The sequence below is a fragment of the Hypanus sabinus genome, chromosome 4 (genome assembly GCF_030144855.1).
Source record: "Hypanus sabinus isolate sHypSab1 chromosome 4, sHypSab1.hap1, whole genome shotgun sequence".
NCBI lineage: Eukaryota > Metazoa > Chordata > Chondrichthyes > Myliobatiformes > Dasyatidae > Hypanus > Hypanus sabinus.
Genome location: NC_082709.1, coordinates 111,098,777 through 111,118,390, shown reverse-complemented (window position 1 = coordinate 111,118,390; position 19,614 = coordinate 111,098,777). Strand labels below are relative to the sequence as shown.

Here is a 19,614-nt window from a genome sequence, read left to right as displayed (position 1 = left end):
TCACTGCAAGTTACTGAAAATGTAAGTCTTTCCCCATGATGAATTGTACTGCTACCACTTACTTCACGTGTTGAAAGCTCACTCAGATATTTGGTCTGTCCTATCACTTCCTGTTAGATGTGATTAAAAGTTGCTTCACTGTGTTTGGCTGCTCAGTTCTCTCCAACTGCAGAGATTTCTGTGTGGTTGAGCTTATTACCTTGTTAATCAGGGTCCAACTCAGAGACCCAGTTAAAGCTCCACTGCTGCCAACCCACTCAAAATTAACCCCCACAGGCAGCTTCTCCGCACTAAGCATGGGCAATGGCAATTGTCTGATACAGGAGCGCCAGCACCAGGATCTGAGTACGGCAGTAGCAAGAACATGATTTACCCCAGATCCCTGACACAGCAATAGCAACTGGAATGGATGACTTTAAAAGCACAGGCAGGCATTTATCTGTTTGAATGGTAAGGTGTTTGAATTCCAGTACCAGGAGAACTAAATTAAGTTAACATTTTGTGTAACACTAACCAGGATAATGTAAATGTAATTAAATTAAATTAAATTAAAATGTAAGAACGTAAGTCAGTATAGCACAGGAACAGGCCTTTTGGCCCACAATGTTGTGCCCAACCAATTAAATAAGTAATCAAATGGCCAATTATAAACAGAGGCCAATGTCAGGCTGTCTTCCAGGAGGGTGAACCCTTGCAAGGTGGCAGGCTCTGATGGAGTACTAGGTAAGGCTTTGAAAACTTGTGCTCACCAACTGGCGAGTATATTCAAAGTAATGTTCAACTTCTCAGTGCTACGAAAAGACGTTTCCACCAGTGTCCAAGAAGAGTAGTGTGAGCTGCCTTAAGGGCTGTCACTCACATCTACAGTGATGAAATGTTCTGAGAGGTTAATCATGGTTAGAATCAACTCCTGCCTCAGCAAGGACCTGGACACTCTGCAGTTTGCCTTTTGCCACAGTAGGTCTATGGCAGTTGCAATCTCAATGACTCTTCACACGGCGTTAGATTATCTGGACAATGTAAACACCTATGTCAGGATGTTGTTCATTGATTATTGCTCAGCATTATTCTCAGAATCCTGATTGACAAGACTACAGAACCTGGGTCTCTGTATCTCTCTCTGCAATTGGATCCTCAACTTCCTAACCGGAAGACCACAATCTGTGCAGATTGGTAATAATATCTCCTTGTTGACTATCAACACTGGCACACCTCAAGGATGTGTGCTTAGCCTACTGCTTTACTCTCTCTATACCCATTACTGTGTGACAAGGTATAGCTCAAATACCATCTATAAATTTGTTGATGATTCTACCATTGTTGGTAGAATCTTAGCTGGAGGTGACAGGGCGTACAGGGGCTGGAGCTAGTTGAGTGGTGTTGCAGCAACAACCTTGCACTCGGCGTCAGTAAGACCAAAGAGCTGATTGTAGACTTCAGAAAATCCACAAGGGAACACACACCAGTCCTCGTTAAGGGATCAGAAGTGGAGAGAGTGAGCAATTTCAAGTTCCTGGGTATCAAAATCTCTGAGGATAAAACCTGGTCCTAACATATCAATGCAGCTATAAAGAAAGCAAGACGGTGGGTAAATTTCATTAGCCATTTGAGGAGATTTGGTTGTCACCTAAAGCTCTCAAACTTCTACAGATGTACCTTGAAGAGCATTCTGATAGGCTGTATCACTGTCTGGTATGGGGTTAGGAGTGGCAATTGCACAGGATCGAAAGAAACTGCAGAAAGTTGCAAAATTCGGCTCCATCTTGGGTACCGGCCTCTGTCATATCAAAGCTTCAAGGAGCGGTGCAGCAGAAAGGTGGCATCCATTATTAAGGACCGCTATCACCCAGGACATTGTTACTGTCAGGAAGGAGGTACAGAAGCCTGAAGGCACACACTCAGCAATTCATGATCAGCTTCTTCCCCTCTGACACATGATTCCTAAATGAACATAGAACCCATGAACACCACCTCACTTTTTAAAGATTATTGCTGTTTTTGCACTATTTTATATTTAATTATTTAACATAATGTATATATTTACTGTAATGATTTATTTTCACTGGGCTATCATGTATTGCATTTTACTGCTGTGTTAAATTAACAAATTTCATGACATATGCCGGTAATATTAATTCTGATTCTGAACTAAACTCCTCTGCCTGCACAATGTTCATATGCTTCCATTCTTCTTGCATTAGTATGCCTATCTAAACAATTGCCTCTCACATCTCCTAATAAAATAATATTTATAGTTCAAGTTTTTATTTTCTTTTTTATATCATAGTATTTATTAGCATTATGATGGGGGAAGAGTTCGATCTCCAACTGTTAATTGACCATATTGCATGTCCAAGAAAATTGGATGAATTAAAGTAGTTCATTATTAAAGTCCTAGAGTTTAGTATAGCAACTAATTCTTCCAGTTGCTGGGTTGGGTGGGTGGGAGAGGAGACATGCAGGGGAAATCCATGAAATGAACCCGGAGATCTCCTTAGTAACAACCTAAACTTTATTGCTATTAGATATCAGCTTGGTGCAGCAGTTGTGATATTATCAAGCTGGAGGAGGTGATATGACATCAAAAAATTCCTTAAAGAACAAGCCAAGGAGTTTCATGGATGAGAAGTGAAAGATGAAACAAAATAGGGACTGGATGCTTGAAGAATGAAATTACAGGGATGATGGCTGATAATGCTGTATGCATGATGTTTTAGAGTTGTGGAGCTAGCCATATAGAGCAGTAAAGTTTTGAACATCAGAATCAGGTTTAATATCATCGGCATGTGACATTAAATTTTTTAACCTAGCAGCAGCAGTTCAATGCAATACATTATATAGAAGAGAAAAAATAATAATAAATAAAATTTTTAAAAAATAATAAATCAATTACAGTATATGTACCTTGAATAGATTTTAAAAAGTGCAAAAAAACAGAAATACTATATATTTTTTTAAAAAGTAAGGTAGTGTCCAAGGGTTCAATGTCCATTTTGGAATGGGATGTCAGAGGGGGAAGAAGTTGCTCCTAAGTCGCTGAGTATGTGCCTTCAGGCTTCTGTACCTCCTATCTGATGGTAACAGTGAGAAAAGGGCATGCCCTGGGGTGCTGGAGCTCCTTAATGGACACTGCTTTTCTAAGACACCACTCCCTGAAGATGTCCTGGGTACTTTGTAGGTTACTAGTGAATCTAAATTACATTTCTGCTAAGGACTGTATTTCCTTCCCATAATTTTGGAAGTATTTTCAGTCAACTAGGCATGGTCCAACCAAGACTTCTATATAAAACATTAAAAGTAGAAAATCCTCTGCCCCCTATATTATTGAAAATGAAGCATTTTTATGCATTTCAACTATTTTATTTCATTTTCTGACTTATTCTGCAATTAGTATGTGTTTCATGGCTCTAGTGCTTCACATGCAGGTTTGGTATAAGTAAGATAGCAACTTGGAATTTTGCAGTATTACATATTTTTGCAAATAAAACAGTCTGTGAAATGTACAGAAAATTTAATTGAATCTGAAGGGAGCACCCAGAGTAATGGATCTTTTGTTTAGAAAAGAATGCAGAACAGTCGGTTTTCCATGGGAGAATGTGGAAGATGAATAGGAATAAAAGCCACTGGAGGACTAATTTCTTTAGTCATAATAGTTAACACACATTAAACTTTAACACAGTTAACTTTAAATTCTATGAATATCCTGGCAGATAGTGGGAGAAAGCATATTGGGGAAAACTCAAATGCATAATAACTTTTCTGGGCATTTTACCTCAGGATCTGTGGATAAACTTTAGAAACAAAATTTTTTTTTCCTTCTCATTTCCCTATCAGATCATAAAGAGTAATAAGATAAATTGTCTGTTTATTTGATTAACTTAATTTATTGTAAATGGTCTCCAAAGAAAGCCAGACAATAGAAATATGATAATTGGGCACTGTTTGTGAATGAAACTTTAATGTTTTTAAAAGAATCTGGTCTATGCAGATGATGATCCTTTATCAGTACTTGTTCCCCAATGTATATTTTCTTTCATTCAGGTATGAAACACCAGAGGTTGCCTTGAATTGTGGAATCATGCTGAGAGAATGCATCAGGCATGAACCACTTGCCAAAATAATCCTTTATTCGGAACATTTCAGAGATTTCTTCAGATATGTAGAGATGTCAACATTTGACATTGCTTCAGATGCCTTTGCAACTTTTAAGGTAAATAAGCTCTTTAAAAAAAAATCTTCATTCACATGCTTGAATCAAGATATCTAATTATAACTAATATCATTGATGCTTTCCACAGTATTGTCATTGGCATCACTACTCAGTGTAGTAGATCCTCATTTTTCTTCGTGTGCCATGTAGTACTGTTGAAATTAATCTAATTGCTGCAGTAATGTAAACCAGAGAGGAAATGTGATATTCTGCATTTCTTTTCAAGAAAGTACATCTGTTTAGTACATCTCTGATCTTCTGTCTTGGAACATCGTGAAGTATTTTATAAAGAGCTTTTCATGTGGGTGGCTGAAGTCTGAAAGGTGAAGTATATCCCTAGTGTCAGTTTTATTAGTTTTAGCGAACGATGCCACAGAGGTTTGCAGATTAGTTTCATTTTTATGATATTTGAGCAACTTGGACGGTAGTTTAACTGTTTTCTAATCTAAGTTCAAAATGACAAATGCCGATGAGATTTCACCTCTGGTTCTGTGTGTATATATCTTTCACTGCCATAGCAGTTAAATATCTTTTCTGTGCAAGTGTTTAATCTTTTGTGTATTTTAAAAACAGATATTTCACTCAGATCCTGAAGCTTTATTTTTAGAAGATTTTCAATTAAAGATCATTAACTTACTATGTAGTTTTATGCTTTTTGTATTTCTTGAATAAATTTAAATTCTGTATCTTTTATAGGACTTGCTTACCAGACATAAAGTCACTTGTGGACAATTTTTAGAACAGAACTATGATTTGGTAAATAAAACTAGTTTGGTTCTTGACTTAAACTTCCCTTTGATCCCTTTGCATGTTTAAAGAACTTTTCTAAAATAACCAAATTTCTGATTTTGTTCAGATTAATTTTTTTCTTCCCAGGTATTTAATGACTATGAGAAGTTGTTGCACTCTGAGAACTATGTGACAAAAAGACAATCATTGAAGGTAATAAAGAAAAATCAGTCTAATTTGTACTCCATATATATTGTTTACAGAAAGGGAAACCAAATTGACTTGTTCAGGTAGATTTACGGTCATGTTGAAAAACATTTGGATAGATAAGTCCCTGGGATCAGATAGAATATACCCCAGGTATGGGAGGCGAGGGAAGAGATTGCTGAATCTTTGGCAATGAACTTTGCATCCTTACTAGCAAGAGAAGTAGTACCAGAAGATTGGAAGATGACGTGTCATTTCTTAGTTCAAGAAAAGTAATGGGGACAATCCTGGGAATTATAGGCCTGTGAGTCTTGTATCAGTGGTGGTCAGACTGTTGAAAAGTATTAAGACAGGATTTGCAAGCCCTTGGAGAAGCATAGCCTGAGATTAGGGTTCTTAACATGGCTTTGTGAAGGGTAGGTTATGCCACATGAGCCTGATTGGCTTTTTCGGGGAAGTGGCAAAACAAATTGTTGAAGGTAGAGTGGTGGATATGGTGTATATGGATCATAGTAAGGTGTTTAACATGGTTCCCCGTGGCAGGCGCTTTCAGAAAGTCTGGAGACCCGGGATCCAGGGAAACTTGGGTGCATGGATTCAGAATGGCTTGCCCACAGGAGGTAGTAGATGGAGGTTATTCTGCCTAAAGGTCAGTGATTAGTGGTGGTCTACAGCATCTTTTCTGGGATTCTTGCTCTTTGTGATTTTTATAGATGACTTGGATGAGGAAATGGAAGGGTGGGTTAGTAAGTTTGCAGCTGACATGAAGGTTGGTGGATTTGTAGATAGTGTAGAAAGCTGTTGTAGGTTAAAATGGGACATTGATAGGATGCAGAGCTATGATAAGGAATGTCAGATAGTGTTTAATCTGAGAAGATGGAATTTGAAGAAAGAGTACAAGGCTAATGGCAGAATTCTTAGCATTGTGGAGGAACAGAGGGATCTTGGGGTCCAAGTCCAGAGTTTACCTTGCAAGCTGATAAGGTGGTTAAAGTCTTTGGTGTGTTGGCCTTCAAGTCAGGAATAAGTTCAAGAGCTGCAAAGTAGGTTTTTTTTGTATACAGACAAGTGTATGGAACCCACTGCCTGGGGTGGTGGTAGATGTAGATACACTAGAGTTCATTTAAGAGACTCTTAGAATGGCATATGAATTAAAGAAAAATCGCGTGCATTTTGGGTGGGAAGGGGTAGATTGATCTTGAGTAGATTAAAAAGTTGGCATAGCATTTTGGACCAAAAGACCTATATTGTTCAATGTTCCATGTTTGTAAGAAAATCAAAAATTCTGTCGCCAAATCAGATGCAGGGTATCTGCACGGTATTTTAAAAAAGTATACAGAATAGAATAATAGGAATAGAGTTCAAAAGCAGAACTTGTTAAACTTGATCAGAATATTAGTTTGACCTCACTTGACCATTTTATAAAAGGCATACAGAAACACAAGAGGCAGTGCAATAAAGATTTGTAAGTAGAATTAGTTTATTCGTATTTATGTATCAATATCATTGCATTTTAGTATTTTTTTCTGTTTGACTATGATTTCAGAACTGACTAGCATTTAGTTGAGATTCGAAAAGTGATTATTTGAATTTATAACCTGTATTGAACTGTGCAAGATGTTGGTTTTTATTTTTAGTTCTTTAAAATATTTATTAGCAGTTCAAAATACATCAAAGTGGAAGCTTGAAGCTCTGTAATGGCTAAAAAGTTGGATCTTGTTACTATGATTCTATTTTAATTTTAGCAATGTGGCAGAGTGTCTCAACTATTCTGCTTTCATTTATAAACAAACTTAAGAAAATGAGGTGTAAGCCACTGGCACCTCAAAACTGTCCTTCATTTAATGCAATAATGGCTGATCTGCTCCAAGTCTCAACACCTCCATATTCAACACCACCCCTGGCAGTGGGTTCCATATAGCCCTCACTTTACTTGATCTTTCAAAAAGTTTACTAACTCTTCTTTAAGTACTTGAGGGGTACTTAAACCCTCTGGGTGGAAAATTTCAAAGATTTTTCACACTAACAAGAAATTCCTGCTTGCCTCAGTTTTAAGTGAGGCACGCTTATTTGTAACAGTATTTTTTCATTGAAAACTCTCCCAGTTGTAGAAATTTTTAGAATGTCTACTCTGTTTTGTCCTTTGAAGATCCTACCTCTTCCAATAGGCTCACTCTTCATTCTTCTAAACTCCAAAAAATACTGCTCTCTTTTTAGTTGTTCCTAATAGAACAAGCCTGTCGATTCACAAATCAGCCTAGTGAATTCCTTATGAATTGTTTCCAAAGACAGTATCTCCTTTCATGGGGAAACATGTTAAAACTGTATATGGTCCAAGAGGTGCAAATGAAATCCTTTGATTTTTTAAATCTTTTTTGATAAATCAGGTACGTTGTACACAACCTAATTACTATGGCCTGTGGTTTATTTTCAATATAATTAAATAACCACAGTAACAGATTTTGTTTCAATCTCTGTGGAATTATGAACTGGAACTCCTGTTACTATGTACAATGTCTGACGTGCTCCTCTCTCAATTTACTTGTTGCCAAAACCCTCCTCCCAGCCTTTTCTTAGGTCTGGTTCTGATTATTCTACTGATTACATCAAATGTGAATTGATGTGTGACTACGCTACCACCAAAGAATTTAACGCTTATATTTAATTTGGTGATGTAACATTTGATTTTTGAACGGATGCCCTCATTCAAAACTACAAAGAATTTTGCATTCTTCCAAAATACTTTGATAATTGAAATAATAATAATAGGAGAATGTATTTTTTGAAAAAGTTAATTTATTACTATTTTCCCATAAGCTGGACTTCTGAAATTTTGCTAGGAGTAACTTATCCCTTTATAGACAAATTTTCAGTTAATTTTGCATTGGGTTTATATACTGCTTGCCTTGTTTCTTCACTGGAGTTAATTAGTTTAATATCCTAATAACATTCACTGTATGTAATTCTAGTCACCCTGACACTCGTGGAGGGGGGGGGGGGGGGAATCAAAATGTATTATGTCACCATATACAACACCAAGATTAATTTTCTTCTGGGCATCCACAGTAAATATAAAGAAGCACAATAGAATTGATGAAAGATCACTCACAACAAGATGGACAAACAGTGTGCAAAAGACAACAAACTATGCAAATACAAAAAACAAAAAAAACCTAAATAATAAATAAGCAATTCATCGAGAATGAGATGAAGAGCAGATATCTGTTAATTGTTCAACTGAAACCATCAGACTACTTTTGCTGACCTTGATTGTTAAATTGTTTAAAATCCCCTCCCACTGTCAGGCAACAAGAAAGGATCTGGCATAAGACCATAAGATATAGGAGGAATATTAGGCTATTTGATCAATCAGGCCTTCTCTGTCATTTCATCATAGTTGATCCATTTCCCTGTCAACCTCAATCTCCTGCATTCTCCCCATTATCCTTTTATGCTCTGACTATTCAAGAATCTATCAACCTCTGCTTCAAATATACCCTTTAACTTGGCATTCACAGCTGCCTGTGGCAATGAATTCCACAGGTTTACCACTCTCTGGCTAAAGAAAGTCCTCCTCTACTCTGTTCTAAATAGATGTCCTTCCATTCTGAGGCTGTGTCCTCAGGTCTTAGATTCCTCCACCATAGGAAACATCCTCACTGCATTCACTCTGTCAAGGCCTTTCAACATTCACTATGTTTCAATGAGATTCCCCCTCATTCTTCTGAATTCCAGTGACTCGAGGCCCAGAGCCAACAAATGCTCTTCGTGATAACCCTTTTAATCCTGGAATCATTTTCATAAACCTCCTTTGGAACCGTCTCTGATATCAGCATATCCTTTCTTAAATAAGGGGCCTGCTGACAATTCTCCAAGTGAGAGTTCACCAGTACATCCTCAGCGTTACATTTTATATTATAGTCCTCTTGAAATGAATGCTAACAATGTGTAGGTCTTCACCATTGACTCAACCTACAAATGAATCCTTAGGGAAACCTGTGTGAGGACACCCAAGTCCCTTTGCACCTCAGATTTTTGATTTACTCTCCATTTAGAAAATAGTCAACACTTCTATTTCTTCTACTAAAGTGCATGATTGTACACTTCCTGACATTGTATTCCATCTGTCACTTCTTAACTCATTCTCCTTTATGTCCTTCTGTAGCCTCTCAACTTCCACCAACTACTTGCCCCTCTACTTAGCTTCGTATCGTCTGCAAACTTGGCTACAAAGCCATCAATTCTGTCATCCAAATCATTGACATATAATGCAAAAGAAGTGGGCCCAACACGGACCCCTGTGGAACACCATTGGTCACTGGCAACCAACCAGAAAAGGATCCCTTTATTCCCACTATTTGCCTCCTGCCAATCAGCCAATGCTCTATCCATGCTGGTATTTTCCTCTTATACCATGGGCTCTTAAGTGAAGTCGGCTCAGGTGCAGCACATTGTCAAAGGCCTTCTGACAATTCAAGTACACAACATCCACCAATCCTCCTTTGTCCTGATTGTTATTTATTCAAAGAATTCCAAAAGATTTGTCAGGCAAGATTTTCCCTTAAGGGAACCATGCTGAATACACCAATTTTTTTTTGTGTGCTTCCAATTACCCTAAATTTATCAATAGACTCCAGCCACTGAGGTCCGACCAACAGGCCAGTAGTTTCCTGTCTCCTGCCTCTCTCCCTTCTTAAAGGGCAGAGTGACATTTGCAATTCTACAGTCCTCAGAAACCATGCCAGAATCCATTGATTCTTGAAAGATAATTACTAATGCCTCCACAATCTCTTCAGCAACCTCTTTCAGAACCCTAGGGTGGAAACCATCTGGCCCAGGTGACTTCATACCTTTCAGTTTCCCAAGTACCTTCTCCAAAGCAATGGCAACTTCACACACTTCTGTCCATTGACATTCTTGAACTTTCAGCATACTGCTAGTTTCTTCCACAGTGAAGACTGATACCAAATACTTATTCAGTTTGTCCCCCGTTTCCTTGTATGCCATTTTCCAGCGGTCTAATACCTACTCGCATCTCTCTTTTTCATTTTATGTAGCTGAACAAACTTTCGATATCCTCTTTAATTTTATTAGCTTGCCTACCTTCGTATTCCATCTTTTCATTTTATGATATGTTTAGTTGCCTTCTGTTGGTATTTGAAAGCTTCCCAATCCTCTAATTCCCCACAAATTTTTACTATTATATGTCCTCTCTTTGGCTTTTATGTTGGCTTTGACTTCTCTTGTTAGCTACAGTTCCATCATTCTGCTTTTAGAATACTGCTCTTGTTTGGGATGTATCTGTCGTGCACTTTCCAAATTGCTCCCAGAAATTCATGCCATTGATGTTCTGCCATCATCTCTGCTAGTGTTCTCTTTCAATCAATTGTGGCCATGTTAGCAATAACCTTAAAATTCATAGCAATGAAACTGTCCTGGACATTATACCCGTCAAAAGCAGGCTATGTAGAAGTTCTGGTAGGAGTGGACTCCATACATCATAACTTGACAATACCATAGAATCATATAAATTTATAGTCTAGGGGGAGGGTACTTTGTTCATTGTGCCTGTATCTGCTAATAAAGAACTATCCAGCTAATCATGCTTTCCAGTCTTGACTTGGGACATGGCACTTTTCTTCATTTTGCACATTTATTGTCCTCCAGTTAGATTTCCTGTCCTCCATTTGCCCTGAAAATAATCTGCAATTACTTTCAGTCTGTGAATTCTGGAGTTAATCTGTATGCTGAGGGAAGTGGATCTTCTTGTTTCATTCTAAGCACCTAGGATTTTACACATCATAATTAAATTTCTCCTCCGCCTCTCCCAAAGAAAACAGCTCTAGTGAATGTAATCTTTGCATTGCTAAAGTTCAACGGTACTGGGAAACTCCCCATAAGTTGCCCTTTAATCCTTTCTAATAATTCAGTCATCTTTGTATTGTGGTGTCCAAAGCAGCACACAACCCTTCAGCTGCTGCCTAGCTGTTGTTTTCTTTTTAGTTTAAAAAGAACTAACACTGCCTCAATCAACAAGGAAACTATGTAGTATGTTGCTAAAACCACAGTATTCTGTCCTGTTTCCTTTCTTTCGGTCTTCCTCCCTCTGTTATTTCTTGCCTTGTTTTTAAAGCTGTGGGACTTTTTAATACAAGACTTGTAATTTATCTAAGTTAAATGATCTTGTAACATTTAACATTTCCTATCAATATTTCGCAGTCCTCTTTCTTTTTTTTCATCCAATATTTCATACTACTCCTCCCATCCTCCACCACAGTGTGTAAGGAATCTCAACTATAGCTTCCTGCAGCAAAAGGCAGTCCTGTCTTTCAGCTTGGAAGTGAAATAAAAGAGAAAATAGTGAAAATAGTTAAGTCAGGCACTGTGGGGTGAGAAACAGATTTAATGTTTTAGCTCAATAAACATTCACCAAAACAGGAGAATGGTACAATTAAGGCATATTTTAACCTGTAAAGAAATGGCTAGGAGGGATTTTTGTGGGGTAGGGAAAGAGAATAAATGAATGTCTGTTATAACATGGAGAACAGAGATTAAGAGCTGGGTGAAAGAGTAGCTTTAAGGAAATTAAATGTGGTCTGGAGGAGCTGTAGATGGGAGAGGATCATAAATATGTGCATAAATAACAGTGCATGCAGGAAATAGATACAAAGGATGAAATTGGTGATTTCCCAAAGACTGGAATAAGCCTTTTAAAAGCCCCTCACTTTGCACAGTTCTAATGAAAGGTCACTGGCCATGAAACGTTAACCTTGTGTTTCTCTCCACAGATATTACCTAACCTGCTATGCATTTTCAGTGATTTCTGTTTTACTTAAGATTTCTAGCGGCTGCAGTACTTTGTTCTTAAGTTTGGCTGTGAATCAGGCAGGGTGTTGGACTGAAATCCAGAATGTTTTATTAAGCTAGGCCCTGCCAGTTCATTGACAACCCTCCTAACCATTTCATTGAAAGGGACAATAAATCAACCATGATGGAATGATGGAGCAGACTTGATGGGCCAAATGGCCTAATTTTGCTTCTGTGTCTTATGATCTTATACTTGTAAAAAGAAATTAAAATGGATGCACCATATAAAAACTCTAAGCAAAGGAGTTTATGTTAACATAAGACAAATCGAAAGCTGAGATATAAATACTTGTAAGGAGTGGTAAATAAGTGAAATAACATTACCATAGAGTCACTGGGTGTGGAGGATTTTGAGACAACGATGCAGAGATTTTTTGGCAGGCAGGATTATTGAAAAATGATGCTGGTAAGGTCTGACATGTGAAACACACATGAATTGCAGAAATCTATTCCAGTAGTGTCAGGTCTCTACTTGATGTGAGATTATGACTCAATGGAATGGTAATAGGGAAGAAGAGAGGATTGAATGCATCACCATTCCCTGTAAATATCCCAGAGTTATTTCTGAAATTGATCAGCCTCTTTGCCTATTCTGGACATTGGCATTAGTAGTGGAGGAAGCAGTGCATGATTCATGAACTTGGAGAGCCCAGTGCACCATCTCTTTGTCTGTAATGGGCAGTAGGCAAAAACAAATATGTACTTTAATAAGAAATTCTGCAGATGCTGGAGGAACTCAGCAGGTCAGGCAGCATCTATAGAGAGGAATAAATAGTTGACATTTTAGCCTGAGAACCTTCATCTGGACTGGAAAGGAAGGGGGAAAATGCCAGAATAAGAAGGTGGGGAAGGGGATGGACTTCAAGCTGGGAAGTGAAACCAGGTGAGGTGAAAGGTAGGGAAGGGGAGGAATGAAGTGAGAAGCTGGCTCCTGTATGCCATGGACTTGGTTTGACCCTATGAAGCAATAGTCCAAGCAATAATTGTTGGCTGTTCTCATTTGTTAATCTAACAGGCAAGGTTTGAATCTTCTCGCTATTGGTTCTCTTGCTGTAATTTGTTAAGGATGTGAGAAACTGTGGACTCATACATGTGGATTTATTTGAAATAATTTCTTTTGACATTTGGTTTATCATCTTTTGTATCAAGCTTATAGGAGAGCTGCTTTTGGATGCGCACAATTTCACAGTTATGACGAAGTACATCAGTAAACCTGAAAATCTCAAGCTTATGATGAATCTCTTAAGGGACCAAAGTAGAAATATCCAGTTTGAGGCATTTCATGTATTCAAGGTAAAATACTGCAATATTAACCTACTAATAGATGTTTAAACTGAAAATTGTTTGCATCAAAAATTAACTCAGTTTGGATATCACTCCCTTAAGTTAAAATTGTATGATTTCTGTCCTCTTTCTATTTAAAGTCTTGTTAGTAGAAATTATTTCGACTTGCCTATTTTATCAAAATCCACACTGAGTTTGAGCAAAAAAGACATGGTGATTAGATGACAAGTGCAGTAGGATTGATCCTTTGTTAGTGTGGTTGATAGGTGTCAGAGTTTGATGGAGCTGCTTATGCTTTTTACGAGATAATGTATATTTGTTTTTTTTTACTGTTCTTGGCAGTCCCTTGGTTTTGAGGGTAACTTGTTACCATTGCAGTTTTTTGGGCTGTGAGGTTCTTGATGGAGTTAATGTGGGAACTGTAAACTATCGCAAGTCGTGCAGGAAATGCTTGACTGGGTGGGTGTGTAGTTCGGAAGGTGGTGTGCTCAATCCGCTAGTTATGCTAGGCGCTCTGTACTCTCAATGAATGGAACCAACACATCTTTTGTTGTCTTTGACTTTCTAGGCTGATTGACTGATAGTTTGTAGTCGCTTACTGTTTGGTTCAGTATGCCCATTGCCTAGTGTACCATTGGAGAATATAAAACCTCTTGTCTTCTGATGTATCTCTCAGCTTTTCCAGAGGCTAAAATATAAGGAAATAATCTGAATGAATATGAGCAGTTTATGTTAAGCTGTAAGGAATGAGAGAAAGTGATGAAAAATTAAGTCATAAAACTACAAGTGCTAGAAATGTGAAATTAAAAAATAGAAAGCACTAGAAATATTCAACAGTCAGGCAGTAACTGTGAAAAGCGAATAAGTTTCAATGGATTGGGTCACCAGTTAAGTCATTGCCCTGGAGAATTAAATGTTTGTCTCAAGAAAATGTGAGATAGGGAACCTTTCAGCTGGTGCAAAAGCAGCACTGTCGTGTAGCAGTTAGTGAATCACTTTACAGCACCAGCTCAATTCTCACCGCTGTCTGTAATGAGTTTGTACGTTCTCCCCTGACTGCATGGATTTCCCCTGGATACTCCTTTTTTCCTCCCATGTTCCAAAGACCTTCGGTTTAGTAGTTTAATTGGTCACGAGTGTAACCAATGCAGACACGTTGGACTTGGATGGTCCTGTTACTGTGCTAGATCACTAAATTAAAATTTAATAAGTTAAATTAAGTCAAGATAATGAATATATAATCACAGTTTCACTTCCCAGGCCAGCAGATCTCTCCTTTTTGCCAGGCTTAGCTTTCTCAACTCAGCAGCTGCCACTTATGATCACTTATAAAGTTAAACTTTGAACTGTATTCATTGTCTAAGATTGTGGTTGTAAACTGGACCCAGTCTTCATTTCTTAACGTAAATGGAAAGCAGTAATCTGTTTGAAGTTTAAAACAGTTTATTTAAGTTGGAATGTTTACATACTCAGGAAAATTAGCTTGACAGATTTAATTGTGAGTACCTGGGATCTGTGTCTCCATGAAGGTTTTAGACCATTTGTGTTAAAAGGTATCTGAAAGAATACCGTGTGTGAAGTCACCCAAGTAGCTAAGAAACTATAATTGAAGGGAGCAGTTCAAGTTTATTAGGAATGGGGTAAGGAACATCAAGAAGCATGAAAGAAACACGGAGTCCATTTCCCCTGCCTTCAATTTCTGTGATGGTTTGCATCATTGGTATGTCTTTTTAGCTTATAGGAATTGTACTGTGCTTTGGAAATCCTTTGTGTGTTAGAAAAGGTTTGTAATTTGTAAATCTTTTGTAAGATAGACATGCTCTGAGCTTTAAATGTGTTTTAAGAATGTTGTTTCTATTTAAATAGATATCACTGAAAATAAATGGTAGGGAAGAGGGACCCACCACCAAATAGTGGGTAATGGCAGCTAAACTTGCCCTATAGAATAAACATTGGGTAGTTACAACTTGTACTTGTGGCTATTTGTATTGGATAGGGCCTAAGGTCTTCATATGAGTTTAGAACTTCATGGTCAACAAACTAAATACCATCACAAAACTTATTTAAATTTGAGAAGAAATGAATGGTTTGGGTGGACATTGTTAATGCAACCACATTAGAAGTCTAAAATAATATAGATGAGATCTGGATATCACTGGAAAAATGAATCCGCTTAACTTCTTAATGCTGATCTCTCTTTACCCTTCCTTTAGGTTTTTGTGGCAAATCCAAATAAAACACAACCCATTCTGGATATCCTGTTGAAAAACCAGACCAAACTTATAGAGTTCCTCAGTCAATTCCAAGCAGACAGAACAGATGATGACCAATTTAATGATGAGAAATCCTATTTGATTAAACAGATCAGGGATTTGAAAAGACCAACGCCTCAACAATCTTAACATGCTTGGTTCAAAAGCACTGTCTTTGTATGTCTTTGCTGTATCTATACAATATGATCACTTTTTTTGTAGGAAAGGGATTGTGTAGTAACAGTAACTCACCTAATATTTATATATAATAAACTAATTTTATTCATGCATATTCTCTTTTGGAGTGCCTGTATATTAGTTTTACCACCTCCTACATTTAAGGTTGTATGTGAGTTTAGGAGTTTACATACTTGCACAGTAGCAGTGATTCTTTTCCCTGCTTTTAAATTTTCAGGTAACCAATGCTGAGGCTTGTATGCTGTTGATTTGGGCATCATGGCTAAATGAGGCTTGCTACTGTTTTACTATGTAAATTAGTTTTTATTTTGATTAAGTTTATCACAATGGATTAGGGAAGTCTGCAATATCACCTGTTCACAATTGTAAATGTTTAGAACCAACCATTTCTGAAATCTGAGTAGCTTTGAGAATGGTCTTCCTAAATTCCTGATGTAATCTCACTGAAAGGCACCCACCATAGTAGCCTAACTATAAAGTGGCCTCACTATATTAATGTTTCACATCTTTCCATAAATCCATTCATTTATATCAATACATTTTTCTCATTGTGAACAGATTATGATAAGCACATGATTGGTGAATATTTTCTTTAAGTAAATAAATGAAACCATGTCCCTATTTTTATTTACTTGTAAGGGGTCAGGCTATAATTTGTTTTTGGTTGCACATATCATTTTCCTTTTTAAATTGTGTAATTGTACATATGTGGTGTATTCAATGAGTACCTGTTGCATTGTTTGGCTGCAGTTAAAAGTAACTGCTACCTTGATCAATTTTTCACAAGGTCACAAATACAGTGTACTTTGAGTACTTTTTAAAATAAAAGTTATTAAACGCAAAATGCCTTGTATATTGTTTTAAATAATATATGCTGTCATCATCATCATCAGGTGCCGTGCCCAGTTTGAGCTTTGACTGCCCTGGCCCACACACTCCTGTTTCGGGTCCAGTGGATCAATTCATTGGTATTCATTTCTAGTTCTCTGGCTGCTTTCTCCATCATCATTTGTCTTTGCCTTCCTCTTGCTTTCTTCCCTTCAATTTTTCCCATAATTACCGTGCATTCTAACTCCGCTTTCGTAATCACATGTCTAATGAAGTTACGTTGCCTTTTCATGATCTCATACATTATTTCTCTGTTTGCTCTGTTCATGACATCCTCGTTAGATATTTGTTTTGTCCATGATATTCTTTGCATCCTCCTCAAAAACCACATCTCTGCTGCTTCAATTCGTTTCCTCATATTACTAGATATTGTCTACCATTCTGAGCCATATAACATAACTGGATGAACATACCATTTCAGTACTCTGAGGCAGGTTGTCATGCCTAGTTTAGTGTTGGTCAGTGTACACTTCATTCTCGTAATGGTGTCTTTTGCCATCCCTATTCTTCTTTTGATATCCATGTGGCACTTGCTATCTGATTTCACCCAGATTCCTAAGTAGCAAAAGTTCTGTACTTGTTTTATGCCTTCCCCGTTTATTCTCAGCCTGCAGATAGGATTCTCCTTTTTGGATATCACCATACATTGTCTTTTTGCAATTGATAGATAGACCCATTTTTGCACTTTCTTCAACATCTATATCAATTAAGTTTTATAGTTCTTCCTCTGTATTGTACTTGCAATTAACAGTCATCCGCATATCTGAAATTATTGATGTTTTCCCTGCCAACTTTGCTTCCCAAGATGTCTCTTATTTTTTGTAATATTGTTTCACTGTACACATTAAACAAATCAGGGGAGAAAACACACCCTTGTCTAACGCCTCTCTTGATTTTCGTAAACTGACTCACTTCTCCATCTATTCTTACAGTGGCAGTTTGTTCCCAGTACAGATTTCTGATTAGGCGGAGATCTTTCGAATCTAGATCTAGAGTTTCCTGTAATATTTCAAGTAATTTATTGTGCTTCACTTTATCAAATGGTTTTGTGTAGTCGATAAAATAAACAAACAAATCTTTTTGCACCTGAATAACTTGTTCTGATAGTATTCTTAACATCAGTATTGCTTTTCTTGTACCTTTGTCTTTCACAAAACCACATTGTTTTTTTTATCTATTTCAGTTTGTGTCTTTTAGCTCTCATCATCAAAATTCTTGGAAGTAAGATGGAACAAATGAGGATATAGGTAAATTCTATGAAGAGCTTGAACAAGCAAAGAATGGATGCAAATCTCAAGATATTACTATTCTCAAGGGAGATTTAAATGCTAAAGTAGGACAAGGTGCTGATGGAAATACCATAGGAAAATTTGGACTAGGGGAAAGAAATGGGTAGAATGGTGCAAGATGAATAATCAGGTCATTATGAATGCCTACTTTAAAAATGATCCAAGACGCTTGTGGACCTGGAAAAGTCCAGGTGATAACACCAGAAATCAAATAGACTTTATCACTGTAAACCAAAGATTTAGAAACTCAGTGACTCAACGCAAAACATATCCAGGTGCAGACTGTAATAGTGACCATAACCCAGTAATATGTCATGTAAAAGTAAAACTTAAAAACTAAGGAAGCAAAAACCTGAACAATCCCTTGACTACTCACAATTAATTAAAGAAGAAAACTTAAGACAAAAATTTACAATTGAAGTGAGGAATAGATTTCAAAGTCTGGAAATAGAATGTGTTGAAGATGATAGCAATCATGTAGAAATGAAGTTTAACTCTCTCAAGGATGCCTTGGTGGAATCAGCAAAGTCAGTGATTCCTAAAAAAAGAAAGAAAACAAAGAATAAATGGATGACAGATGAAATCAAAAATCTAATGGAAGAAAGCAATTCCTATAGAATATAAGTCCTTAGATAAAAAAGTTAAAAGCTTATGTCAAAAAGCCAAAGAAGAATGGTTAAACCAGGAATGTGAACAACTAGAAAGAATCCCTATTATTGATCCAAAAAGGTTACATCAACAAAACAAGAATATCACTGGTAAAAAACTCATTTTCTTCAGGTGGATGTTTGAAAGCAAAGGACAGTACCATATGACGGTAGATTATGAACAGATGGACTGAGTCATATTCAGGAATTGTTTGAAGACTATTGAGGCAAAAAACCAAAAATTAAGAACGTTGAAGGTCCAAGTATTTTAAAATCTGAAATTCGTAATGCAATAAATAAGATGAAGAAAGGAAAGTCAGCAGGTCCTGAAGAATTAGTAATAGAACAAATTTTCACCCTGGAAAATTATGGAATTGAAAAACTTACTGATTTAATCAATGACATTTATGAGACTGGAATAATACTAGAAGAGATGAAAAAATCAGTATTTATCACTCTTCCTAAGAAACCTGGAACAATAGAATGTAAATTACATAGGACCATAAGTTTAATGAGTCATATCACCAAGGTACTTCTAAGAATTTTGATGACAATATATGCTGTTTATTTCCCAAAGGTTTTTAAAGATATGACATAAATTCAGCATTACTTTGAGAAGTCATAAGTTCTCACATTACTAATACTTTTACATTTCAAAACACAATAATTTGGGGAATTTATTTGTTACTACTAATATGAAGTTGCAAAACATTATGCCAACTGTTATGATAGTCAATGGTGGTATTCCCACAGGGTGGAGTTCACATACTGTTCAAGCAGAGTGATCAATAAAGTTCAGTTGGATAGCCTGTATGCTGCCATTCTGGTGTGCTCTGCACTCTCCCTCATAGCGAACACAACATGCTATCAGAACTGGTTGATCACCAATGAATTTGGGCTACAGAACAAAAGAAATCCCCAATGAGAAAGGATTTAGAGTAAAACTGTTCTTGTTTGGATATTTTTCATAGATATATGTGTACAATGTCCTGGGTATGTTACTCAAAATGGCCTCTTTGGTTTGTTACAAGTAGGAATGTTTC

The 19,614-nt window shown here is 37.0% G+C and overlaps 1 protein-coding gene across 2 annotated transcripts in view; it reads left to right on the top strand.

Annotated features, from left to right (window-relative positions):
• The window catches only part of LOC132393091 (calcium-binding protein 39-like), a 70,892-nt gene extending 54,301 nt beyond the window's left edge, over window positions 1-16,591 (top strand). The window contains exons 5-9 of one of the 2 annotated variants that reach the window (XM_059967876.1): window positions 4,042-4,210; window positions 4,907-4,966; window positions 5,087-5,152; window positions 13,163-13,306; window positions 15,511-16,591. In XM_059967876.1, coding sequence (XP_059823859.1) covers window positions 4,042-4,210; window positions 4,907-4,966; window positions 5,087-5,152; window positions 13,163-13,306; window positions 15,511-15,699 — 628 coding nt within the window. In that variant the 3' untranslated portion in view covers window positions 15,700-16,591. The remainder of the gene's footprint in view (window positions 1-4,041; window positions 4,211-4,906; window positions 4,967-5,086; window positions 5,153-13,162; window positions 13,307-15,510) is intronic. The other variant, XM_059967877.1, reaches the window with a different exon arrangement.
• Window positions 16,592-19,614: the final 3,023 nt, after the last annotated feature.